This window comes from Hyperolius riggenbachi, unplaced genomic scaffold (genome assembly GCF_040937935.1).
Source record: "Hyperolius riggenbachi isolate aHypRig1 unplaced genomic scaffold, aHypRig1.pri scaffold_193, whole genome shotgun sequence".
Taxonomy (NCBI): Eukaryota; Metazoa; Chordata; class Amphibia; order Anura; family Hyperoliidae; genus Hyperolius; species Hyperolius riggenbachi.
This window is the reverse complement of record NW_027152404.1, coordinates 47,283-60,036: the sequence shown is the minus strand read 5'-3', so window position 1 is coordinate 60,036 and position 12,754 is coordinate 47,283. Positions and strand designations below refer to the sequence as shown.

General features: G+C 50.8%; 1 protein-coding gene across 1 annotated transcript in view; it reads right to left on the bottom strand.

Annotated features, from left to right (window-relative positions):
* LOC137543732 (protein QNR-71-like) overlaps window positions 1-12,135 on the bottom strand; it is a 51,457-nt gene extending 39,322 nt beyond the window's left edge. The window contains exons 1-2 of the mRNA XM_068264864.1: window positions 11,979-12,135; window positions 10,165-10,293 (exon numbers count right to left, since the gene is read on the bottom strand). Coding sequence (XP_068120965.1) covers window positions 10,165-10,293; window positions 11,979-12,135 — 286 coding nt within the window. The remainder of the gene's footprint in view (window positions 1-10,164; window positions 10,294-11,978) is intronic.
* Window positions 12,136-12,754: the final 619 nt, after the last annotated feature.

The window sequence follows — 12,754 nt, the reverse complement described above, 5'->3', positions numbered from 1 at the left end:
TGTTGAGTGAACCCAGCTCACTGCATCTTACTACCTGTTGTGTTGAGTGAGAACCCACCTCACTGCATCTTAAGTACCTTTACTGTTGAGTGAACCCAGCTCACTGCATCTAACTACCCAGTACCTGTTGTGTTTACTTAACCCACCTCATCACTGCATATACCTAGCTTTGTGTTGAGTGAACTCAGCTCACTGCATCTAAAAACCTGTTGTGTTGAGTGAGAACCCACCTCACTGCATCTTAAGTACCTGTACTGTTGAGTGAACCCAGCTCACTGCATCTAACTACCCAGTACCTGTTGTGTTTACTTAACCCACCTCATCACTGCATATACCTAGCTTTGTGTTGAGTGAACCCAGCTCACTGCATCTAACTACCTGTTGTGTTGAGTGAGAACCCACCTCACTGCATCTTAAGTACCTTTACTGTTCAGTGAACCCAGCTCACTGCATCTAACTACCCAGTACCTGTTGTGTTTACTTAACCCACCTCATCACTGCATATACCTAGCTTTGTGTTGAGTGAACCCAGCTCACTGCATCTAAAAACCTGTTGTGTTGAGTGAGAACCCACCTCACTGCATCTTAAGTACCTTTACTGTTCATTGAACCCAGCTCACTGCATCTAAAAACCGGTTGTGTTGAGTGAGAACCCACCTCACTGCATCTTAAGTACCTTTACTGTTGAGTGAACCCAGCTCACTGCATCTAACTACCCAGTACCTGTTGTGTTTACTTAACCCACCTCATCACTGCATATACCTAGCTTTGTGTTGAGTGAACTCAGCTCACTGCATCTAAAAACCTGTTGTGTTGAGTGAGAACCCACCTCACTGCATCTTAAGTACCTGTACTGTTGAGTGAACCCAGCTCACTGCATCTAACTACCCAGTACCTGTTGTGTTTACTTAACCCACCTCAGCACTGCATATACCTAGCTTTGTGTTGAGTGAACCCAGCTCACTGCATCTTACTACCTGTTGTGTTGAGTGAGAACCCACCTCACTGCATCTTAAGTACCTTTACTGTTGAGTGAACCCAGCTCACTGCATCTAACTACCCAGTACCTGTTGTGTTTACTTAACCCACCTCATCACTGCATATACCTAGCTTTGTGTTGAGTGAACTCAGCTCACTGCATCTAAAAACCTGTTGTGTTGAGTGAGAACCCTCCTCACTGCATCTTAAGTACCTGTACTGTTGAGTGAACCCAGCTCACTGCATCTAACTACCCAGTACCTGTTGTGTTTACTTAACCCACCTCATCACTGCATATACCTAGCTTTGTGTTGAGTGAACCCAGCTCACTGCATCTAACTACCTGTTGTGTTGAGTGAGAACCCACCTCACTGCATCCTAAGTACCTTTACTCTTCAGTGAACCCAGCTCACTGCATCTAACTACCCAGTACCTGTTGTGTTTACTTAACCCACCTCATCACTGCATATACCTAGCGTTGTGTTGAGTGAACCCAGCTCACTGCATCTAACTACCTGTTGTGTTGAGTGTGAACCCACCTGGCCACCTCGCTGCATCTAAGTACCTGTTGTGTTGAGTGAGAACCCACCTCACTGTATCTTAAGTACCTTTACTGTTGAGTGAACCCAGCTCACTGCATCTAACTACCTGTTGTGTTGAGTGAGAACCCACCTCACTGCATCTTAAGTACCTTTACTCTTCAGTGAACCCAGCTCACTGCATCTAACTACCCAGTACCTGTTGTGTTTACTTAACCCACCTCATCACTGCATATACCTAGCTTTGTGTTGAGTGAACCCAGCTCACTGCATCTAAGTACCTGTTGTGTTGAGTGAGAACCCACCTCACTGCATCTTAAGTACCTTTACTGTTGAGTGAACCCAGCTCACTGCATCTAACTACCCAGTACCTGTTGTGTTTACTTAACCCACCTCATCACTGCATATACCTAGCTTTGTGTTGAGTGAACCCAGCTCACTGCATCTAACTACCTGTTGTGTTGAGTGAGAACCCACCTGGCCACCTCACTGCATGTAACTACCTGTTGTGTTGAGTGAGACCCCACCTCACTGCATCTTAAGTACCTTTACTGTTGAGTGAACCCAGCTCACTGCATCTAACTACCCAGTACCTGTTGTGTTTACTTAACCCACCTCATCACTGCATATACCTAGCGTTGTGTTGAGTGAACCCAGCTCACTGCATCTAACTACCTGTTGTGTTGAGTGTGAACCCACCTGGCCACCTCGCTGCATTTAACTACCTGTTGTGTTGAGTGAGAACCCACCTCACTGCATCTTAAGTACCTTTACTGTTGAGTGAACCCAGCTCACTGCATCTAACTACCTGTTGTGTTGAGTGAGAACCCACCTGGCCACCTCACTGCATGTAACTACCTGTTGTGTTGAGTGAGAACCCACCTCACTGCATCTTAAGTACCTTTACTGTTGAGTGAACCCAGCTCACAGCATCTAACTACCCAGTACCTGTTGTGTTTACTTAACCCACCTCATCACTGCATATACCTAGCGTTGTGTTGAGTGAACCCAGCTCACTGCATCTAACTACCTGTTGTGTTGAGTGAGAACCCACCTCACTGCATATAGCTAGCATAACCCCGAGATGGACAAAATGGACAAACCAGGTAGAGGAAGAGGTAGAGGCAGACCCAGAGAAAGGCCACCAGGCACCGGCAGGTCTGTGGCTGTGCGAGGTGGTGTTGCTGTGATTTCGTGCGGACCTGCCCCAAAATACAGTGCTCAGAAGAAGGCACGTGCCATCACTTCCCAAAATCGTGAGGAGGTGATTGAGTATTTAACATAGAACACCTCATCTCCCGCAGCCACCAGCGCTACAACAAGCACCACATCCACTGCATTTGACACTTCGCAGGAGTTATTTGGGTGTGGTGGTGAAATCACTGATTCCCAGCCACTACTGCAACAACAACAAGAAGGCGCAGGTACACCACCTCCTACGTCTGAGTTAGGTGGCGATAGTATGGTGGATAGTGGATGGGGGTGATGGTGGACCACCTGAAGTTGGTGCACTTGAGGAGGTGTCTGAGGAAAGCGCAGCTGGCCAGGAGGATTATGATGACGATTATACGGATACCACATATGTTCCCGGTAGAGGAGATGACCAGGTGGACAGTTCAGAGGAGGAGTCAGAGAGGAGTAGGAGGAGACGACTCCATGATAGAAGCAGAGGGAGCTCGTCCTCAAAAACAGCTGGGGGCAGTGTCTGGCGCCATGTATCACCAGCTATAGCCAGCCAGCACACATGCCCTTCAACGTCAGCTGCTGATGCCACCCTAGCGCCATCACCCCAGGGGGGTTCAGCGGTTTGGAAATTTTTTAACGTGTGTGTCTCAGATCGGAGCAAAGCCATCTGTTGTCTCTGCCAGCAAAAATTGAGCCGTGGAAAGGCCAACTCTCACGTAGGGACAAGTGCCTTACGAAGGCACCTGGAGAGAAGGCACAAACAGCTATGGCAAGAACACCTGAGGAAAAGCAGCACCCCTCAAAAGACAAGCCACCCTCCTTCTCCTCTTCCTCCTTCAGGTGCATCGTCTTCATCCACTTTCTCCCTTGCACCTTCACAGCCACCCTCCTCCACACCGCCTCTTCCCTTGAGCGGTTCCTTCTCCTCTGCCCACAGCAGTACACAGCTGTCCGTGAAGGAAGTATTTGAGCGGAAGAAGCAAATGTCTGCCAGTCACCCTCTTGCCCGGCGTCTGACAGCTGGCGTGGCGGAACTATTAGATCGCCAGCTACTACCATACAAGCTGGTGGAGTCGGAGGCTTTCCGTAAGTTTGTGGCTATTGGTACACCGCAGTGGAAGATACCAGGCCGCAATTATTTTTCACAAAAGGCCATACCCAAACTGTACCGTGCAGTTGAGAGGCAAGTGGTGTCATCTCTAGCACACAGCGTTGGGTCAAGGGTCCACCTGACCACGGATGCCTGGTCTGCCAAGCACGGGCAGGGCCACTACATTACATACACAGCCCATTGGATCAACCTGGTGACCGATAGCAGCAAGCAGGGAGTACGTGGCTGCGCAGAGGACCGACTTGTCACACCTCCACGGCTTGCAGGCAGGCCTCCAGCCACCTCCTCTCCACCTGCTATCACCGCTTCGCTATCGTCATCCTCCTCCTCCTCCTCCTCCTTGGCTGGTGCCGCCATCTCCTCTCCAGCTACACAGCCCCAGCACCCCAGGGCCTATGCTGCATGCCAGGTGCGACGGTGTCATGCAGTGTTAGACATGTCTTGCCTGAAAGCGGAGAGTCACACTGGAGCAGCTCTCCTGGCTGTTCTTAACAAACAGGTGGAGCAATGGCTGACCCCGCACAAGCTTGAGATCGGTAACGTGGTGTGTGACAATGGCAGCAATCTCATTGCTGCGTTGAATTTGGGAAAGCTGACACACATACCCTGCATGGCACATGTGCTTAATCTGGTCGTGCAAAGATTTGTGTCCAAGTACCCAGGCTTAGAGGACGTCCTGAAGCAGGCCAGGAAGTTGTGTGGGCATTTCAGGCGCTCTTACAAGGCCATGGCACGCTTTGCGGACATTCAGCGTAGAAACAACTTGCCGGTGAGACGCCTGATTTGCGATAGCCCGACTCGCTGGAATTCCACCCTGCTGATGTTCTCTCGCCTGCTAGACCAGGAGAAAGCCGTCACCCAGTACCTGTATCATTACAGTACAAGGACACAATCTGGGAGGATGGGGATGTTGTGGCCCAACAACTGGACACTGATGCGAAATGCATGCAGGGTCATGAAGCCATTTGATGAGGTGACCAAACTGGTGAGTCGCGATGAGGGCACCATCAGCGACTTGATCCCCTACGCCTACTTCCCGGAGCGTGCCGTGCGTAGAGTGGTGGATACAGCTGTGGAGGAGCGTGAACAAGAAGAGTTAGGGCAGCAGGAGTCGTGGGAGCCATTTACACACGAACCCGATGTTTCCACAACACCGGCGGCAGCACAGAGGGGGGAGGAAGAGGAAGAAGAGGAGTCGTGTGGGGAAGGAGAGGAGTCAGACTCTCATGATGGTGATGATGAGGAAGGTGTTTCTGTGGAGGAGGAAGAGGGGGCGGAAGGAGAACAACCGCGGCAGCCATCACAGGGGGCTTCTGCTGCTCCACGTTCCCGTGGTATTGTTCGTGGCTGGGGGGAGGAAGAGGAGTTGCGTCCCGTCACTGAGGAAGAGCAAGAGGAGATGGAGAGTACGTCTGCATCCAGCTTTGTGCAGATGTCCTCTTTCATGTTGTCCAGCCTGTTGAGGGACCCCTGTATCAAAAAACTCAAGACGAATGACCTGTACTGGGTGGCCACGCTACTAGACCCTCGGTACAGGCACAACGTGGCGGACCTCTTAGCAGCTCAACAAAAGGCGGAAAGGATGCAGCACTTGCAGAACAAGCTGTCGATGATGCTTTACAATGCATTTAAGGGTGATGTGGCTGCACAACGCAATCAAGGTACCACTGGCAGTAACCCTCCTCCTCCCAAGTCCACACAGGCAAGAACAGGACGCTCCAGCGATCTCAGGGTGATGTCGGACATGCGGACGTTCTTTAGTCCAACTCCTCGCCATAGTCCTTCCAGATCCACCCTCCACCAACGCCTGGACCGGCAGGTAGCCGACTACCTGGCCTTGAGTGTGGATGTAGACTCTGCGAAAAGCGACGATGAACTCTTGGACTACTGGTTGCGCAGGCTTGACCTGTGGCCAGAGCTGTCCCAATTTGCCATACAACTTCTCTCTTACCCTGCCGCAAGCGTCCTGTCAGAAAGGACCTTCAGTGCAGCTGGAGGCATAGTTACTGAGAAAAGAAGTCGCCTAAGTCACGACAGTGTTCAGTACCTGACCTTTATCAAAATGAATGAGGAATGGATCACGGAGGGCTACTGCACGACCGAAGACTAAGTCAGTCCCCACACACAGCATCGCTTGACTGCCTTCTCCGCCACTACCAACAGTGTCCAGGACTCTAGGCGGATTCCTAAATTTTTAAGGCCGCTGCTAGCAGCGGCTGCTACACTAATTTTTCTGGTGCGTGTACATGTGCCCATCCCCCTTCGTGATCATTACCTTGCCGCGGTGAAGGGGCTTGCGCATCACAATGAAGCAATGACCGCCGGCTATTTGAGTGTCTCGGGTGGGGGTGGCACACAAAAGATAATAAGGTTGTTGCTTCGTTGTGGTCAGACCAAATTTGATCAGCTGAACAGTCACTGTTCTGTCATTCAGCTACATTAGCCGGGCGAGCATATGGGCTGAAAAGCCACCATCACCTGCACTCTCGTCACGGTGCGCACCAGTCCAGCAAGGCCGTCACTACACAAACGGCTGTTTGCAGTCACTGCATACCTTTCACTGCATCTGTGACTGCACATTATACCTGGCAGTCAGTGCATAACTTGCACTTGAATGGATACACTTGTAAACAATTTAAAAATACAACCATGTAAACTTTCAAACAATTTAAAAATACAACCATCTATCATTTTCAAAAAATGTAAAAAAAGGGCAAAAAAACTTGCCCTCCGTAAAACATTCTTGGCAAATGCTTTCGACTTGGTTTGTCTTCCGCTGGCTCAAGGGTCCATCTGACCACAGATGCCTGGTCTGCAAAGCACGGTCAGGGCAGCTACAGCATGGGTCTCAGCAGGCTCCCACTTCGGGCCGGAATCCAACCTTCATTCCCCGCGGCGACAATGGCAGACTTGCCCTCCATAACGGATTCCCGTTAAAGGATTTAAAGTTAATTCATTTCAATTAGGGCCGCAAAAGGTCCTCCTGAGTCCTGTATTGTTATTTTTGGTCACTACCTCGGGGCGGGCGTGCATGCCTGCCTACCTCCCTCCTTGCCTGGATGTGTGGTGGTAGACGTTGATCAGACTCCAACTCCGGAACGCAATACAAGAGGGAGCTCGTCCTCAGAAACAGCTGGGGGCAGTGTCCGGCGCCATGTATCGCCCGCTATGGCCAGACAGCCAGCATGCCCTTCAACCTCAGCTGCTGATGCCACCGTAGCGCCATCAGCCCACGGGGGCTCAGCGGTTTGGAAATTTTTTAACGTGTGTGTCTCAGATCGGAGCAAAGCCATCTGTTGTCTCTGCCAGCAAAAATTGAGCCGTGGAAATGCCAACTGTCACGTAGGGACAATTGCTTTACGAAGGCACCTGGAGAGAAGGCCCAAACAGCTATGATTGGCAAGAACACCTGAGGAAAAGCAGCACCCCTCAAAAGACAAGCCGCGGAGAACAACCGCGGCAGCCGTCACAGGGGGCTTCTGCTGCTCCACGTTCTCATGGTATTGTTCGTGGCTGGGGGAGGAAGAATGGATACACTTTTAAACAATTTAAAAATACAATTATCTAAACTTTCAAACAATTTAAAAATACAACCATGTAAACTTTCAAACAATTTAAAAATACAACTATCTGTCATTTTCAAAAAATGTAAAAAAAAAGGGCAAAAAAACTTGCCCTCCGTAAAACATTCTTGGCAAATGCTTTCGACTTGGTTTGTCTTCCGCTGGCTCAAGGGTCCATCTGACCACAGATGCCTGGTCTGCAAAGCACGGTCAGGGCAGCTACAGCATGGGTCTCAGCAGGCTCCCACTTCGGGCCGGAATCCAACCTTCATTCCCCGCGGTGACAATGGCAGACTTGCCCTCCATAACGGATTCCCGTTAAAGGATTTAAAGTTAATTCATTTCAATTAGGGCCGCAAAAGGTCCTCCTGAGTCCTGTATTGTTATTTTTGGTCACTACCTCGGGGCAGGCGTGCATGCCTGCCTGCAGCCCTCCTTGGATGTGTAGTGGTAGCCGTTTTTCTTCCCCGGCCATTACCCGGGGTCACAAATGGCAGACTTGCCCACCTCCATATGATTCTCGTGAAAGGAATGTGGTGTCATCTTTGCCCGCCATAACTGGTTCTCGTTAAAGGATTTAAAGTACATTCATTTCAAATACACAGCAGGGCCTCGAAAGTCCTCCTCCTGTATTGTTATTTTTGGTCACTACCTCGGGGCGGGCGGGCGTGCATGCCTGCCCGCTGCCCTCGTTGGATGTGTAGTGGTAGCCGTTGCTCAAGCTCCACACCGGATTCAAACCCCTCATTCCCTGGCCATTATCCGGGGTCACAATGGCAGACTTGCCCGCCTCCACAGGATTCTCGGTACTGAACAAGTACACAGCAAGTAGAAAATGTAATTTAAAAACAAAACGTAAGCTTTTTAACAATGCCATGGAAAGTTGAGAAGGAAGTCACACATTACCTGACATCACTGAGTGAGGAAGAGCAATCTCGCCATGTTGCGCAGTAATCCAGCATGGCCGTCACTACACAAACAGCTGTTTGCGGTGCGTTACACAGTGAGTTTGGTGTGTCAGTGTGAAGCAGTACTCTAATTACACTCCCTGATTGATGTATACACATGCAAGATGTTTGAAAGCACGTTAGGCCTGCAATTTAGCAGTCAATGTGATTTCTGCCCTTAAAACGCTGCTTTGCGTCACATCCAGATTTTTCCCCGGGACTTTTGGCATGTATCCCACTCTGCCATGCCCCCCTCCAGGTGTTAGACCCCTTGAAACATCTTTTCCATCACTTTTGTGGCCAGCATAATTTTTTCTATTTTTCAAAGTTCGCCTCCCCATTGAAGTCTATTGTGGTTCGCGAACTTTTCCACGAACCGAACCTTCCGCGGAAGTTCGCGAACCCGGTTTGCGAACCGAAAATCGGAGGTTCGCGACATCTCTAGAAGATACCAGGCCGCAATTATTTTTCACAAAAGGCCATACCCAAACTGTACCGTGCAGTTGAGAGGCAAGTGGTGTCATCTCTGGCACACAGCGTTGGGTCAAGGGTCCACCTGACCACGGATGCCTGGTCTGCCAAGCACGGGCAGGGCCACTACATTACATACACAGCCCATTGGGTCAACCTGGTGACCGATGGCAGCAAGCAGGTAGTACGTGGCTGCGCAGCAGACTGACTTGTCACACCTCCACGGCTTGCAGGCAGGCCTCCAGCCACCTCCTCTCCACCTGCTACCACCGCTTCGCTGTCGTCATCCTCCTCCTCCTCCTTGGCTGGTGCTGCGATCTCCTCTCCAGCTACACAGCCCCAGCACCCCAGGGCCTATGCTGCATGCCAGGTACGACGGTGTCATGCAGTGTTAGACATGTCTTGCCTGAAAGCGGAGAGTCACACTGGAGCAGCTCTCCTGGCTGCTCTTAACAAACAGGTGGAGCAATGGCTGACCCCATGATAAGTGCATAGATTAGCCTTGCTACCCAACTAAAAAACCCCCACCTCTTAGTACTAGAATAAAGACAGGAATGCTTCTTAGAGAATGGATTTTATTAAGGCCAAAGCAGCCCCTCAATTCCTAATACAATAAATCTGTGTAGTAAGTAACAAGAACTGTAAACCTGCTAGGGTAAGAGCTCCGGGGTATTTTCAAACATAATCCACAACCTTCTCTGCAATGCAGCCTGCAATCTGCCGGCCCCCGCCGCATGGACCGGCTCAGGGACAGCTGCATGCACAATCCTTAAATTTCTCTGAGTAGACACCCTTCGCAACCTACAAACCCGAAGTGGGAGATTTTACTTACCCCCATCATTAATTGTGCCCAATTTCCAGAGCCCTACACCCCGCCAACCCCCACAGGCGTGAAACCTTACGCCTGTGAGGCCCCCAAATACAACGCCCTCTGTATGCCATCCGACAAGGCTAATGCCCATAAATCTATCCCTATTTCCGTGAGGTGAACCCCATCCCTAACCAAAAAGGACTCTGTGTCGGTCTCCAGGTCTAAGTGTCGTACCGCCACCCCCCCCCCCCCCCGTTCCTAGTAACAAAGCGGGAAACCTCCCTGTTCAATTTCCTTCTGGCCCTATTCACCCGATCTACCGATCTTGCCAACCTCCAGGTATTCCTAGCAATCACCTCTGACCATACAATAATCGTAGCCGGAAATTCCGATCGGATCGCCATAAAGTCTGCTTTAATGTCCTTTATGATCTGCCTCGTGGTCCGAGCGGCCAAATCATTTCCCCCCGCATGGAGGACTAGGACATCAGGGGCACGATCCCAATCCACGAACCGACGGAATTCCGGCAGCACTCCAGACCACATCATTCCCGGCACACCAATCCATCTTATGTCAGCCTGTGACCGAGGAAATCCCAGCTGTCGACCCTCCGCTCTGACCCGTGCTCTTCTGGCACCTCGGGCCACGTATGAGTGACCCAAGATCCACACCAGACGCGGAGCCTCATCTGTAAAACAAAAACAAAAAGCGAAAAACACCCACACCCAAACACCACCACAATACTTGTCACAGTTAAGGATTGACCCACACTCAAACCAGGTGTGGTCGTACATATGAGAGAAATCTTGCCGATTCCCACCGCCCAATCCTCTTTATGGTTCTGTCATCTAAGCCCCAACGCGCCGCTTCTGTAGCGGCCCCAATTCGGAAAGAATGGGAAGCGTATTCCAACGGCGGGGCCCCCACCCGCCCGAGGCCTTTCCGGAGAATTGCCACGAATTGAAATTTGGTCAACGGGGCCCCGTTCAAGTGGCAAAGAAACGACCCTCCGCCCGCAGGGCGCGCCTGGGAAAACCTGCCCATGACCTCCACTGGACACAAAGGGGAACCCTGTATGCGCTGTAGCGCAATAACCCGGCCCTTACCGGACTGGTCCGATTTGGATCTGCGCAGAAAGATCTCCAACGATCCACCTGACAACACGACCTCCCCTTCCCTAATACCCGACGCTGTCTGCTTGTTGGGGCTCACTAGCTCACTCACCCGAAACGCCCCGAAAAAAGCTAGGACAAAAGCCGCCGTAAACAGCAAAACTTCAAAACTCGAACTGCAAATCTCCGGTAATACTGATACGAGGGATGACAGAAGCTCGAACGTAATCGGGCGTCGCCCATCCCTCTTCACTGGTTTAGCTTTAAAACCTCGCAACGCTAATTTTACCCGAAAATCCTTTGTAATATCTACTTCGCCTCGCAGCTTGAATAAAAAGGCCAAAGCCGACACCTTTTTGGATATAGCCGAGGGTGACACCCCCGCCGCGCCATTTTGCACAAGAAAGTGAAAAAACTGACCCAACCTATCCGACGTCGAGCTTCCCATTTCGGCAGACAGCGTATCCCATTGGTCCCAGACGGACGAATATGATGACCAAGTTCCGTCAGACATAGAATGAGCCATCCATCCTTCTATTTTCCGAACGGGACTTCCCACAAATCCTGGGGGCAAGGAATTCCGGATAGTGCTGCACCAGGGACGAGGCCTCTGAATCTTTGCCACTGAAAGCGAGAAAGCGCATCTGCTACGTCATTCTCAGTTCCAGGCAGATGCACTGCATATAAGAACATGTTAAGTCGCAGGCAGGTCAGCACCAAGTGTCGCAGCAGCCGAATGACCGGAGGGGAAGATGCGGAGACTTTGTTGATTGCCGTTACGACCCCCAAATTGTCACAATTGAATTTGATCTTTTTGTTAGATAACCGGGCACCCCAAATTTGTACTGACACCACTATAGGGAACAGAACAGCTCTAGGAGCAACAAATTTTTTGTGAAGCCAGCCCGTCTCCAGTCCTCCGGCCATTCCGCTGCGCTCCACTCTCCTGCGAAAAATGCCCCATAGCCATGGGCGCCCGACGCGTCGGTGAACAGCTCCAGATCAATGTTCTGAACGCTCTCCTCCAACCACACCGAGCGCCCATTGAATTCAGCGAGGAAAACCTGCCACATTCTCAAATCCGCTTTGTGTTCACTGTTCAAACGCACATGATGGTTAGGCGAGGAGATCCCTGCGGTTGCCATTGCCAATTTTCTACAGAGGATTCTCCCCATGGGGATAATCCTGCACGCGAAATTTAGTTTGCCTAATAGTGACTGGAGCGTGCGCAGGGTGACCTTCCTTTGCATCAACGCCTCACCTATAACCTTCTGCAAGTCCACAATCTTATCCTCTGGTAAGCGGCATTCCATTGCCGTTGAATCTATGGTGATACCCAGAAATTTGATCACCGTCTGGGGCCCTTCTGTTTTGTCCTCGGCTAGGGGGATCCCAAAGCTAGCACAAGTCTGACGCATGGTCGCCAAAAGGTAAGCACACGTGGGAGAGTCGCTCTTGCCCATGAATAAGAAGTCGTCCAGGTAGTGTATAACTGAACCTACCCCGGACTCCTCCTTAACCACCCACTCCAGAAAGGAACTAAATTTCTCGAAATACGAGCAAGATATAGAGCAACCCATTGGTAAGCAGCAATCGATATAATAGCTGCCTTCCCAGAAGCAACCCAAAAGATGGAAACTTTCCCTGTGAACCGGGAGCAACCGAAAGGCCGATTCAACGTCGGTTTTTGCCAGCAAGGTGCCGCGCCCCAAACGCCTAACCCACCGCACCGCCACATCGAAAGATGTGTAGGCTACTGTCACATCCCCTGGATCGATTCCATCATTAACTGATCTTCCCCTGGGATGTGACAGATGGTGAATAAGGCGAAAAGCGCCAGGCTCCTTTTTGGGGACAATGCCTAACGGGGAAACAATCAAATTGTCCAAAGGAGGGGACGCAAAAGGCCCCGCCATCCGGCCCAGCCCGACCTCTTTTTGTAATTTAGCTGTCACTAATTCCGTAAAGCCTGCCACTGATTTTAGATTTCGGAAAGGAGGAAAAGAGCTAGACGCTCCTGAACTGGGAATCCGGAAA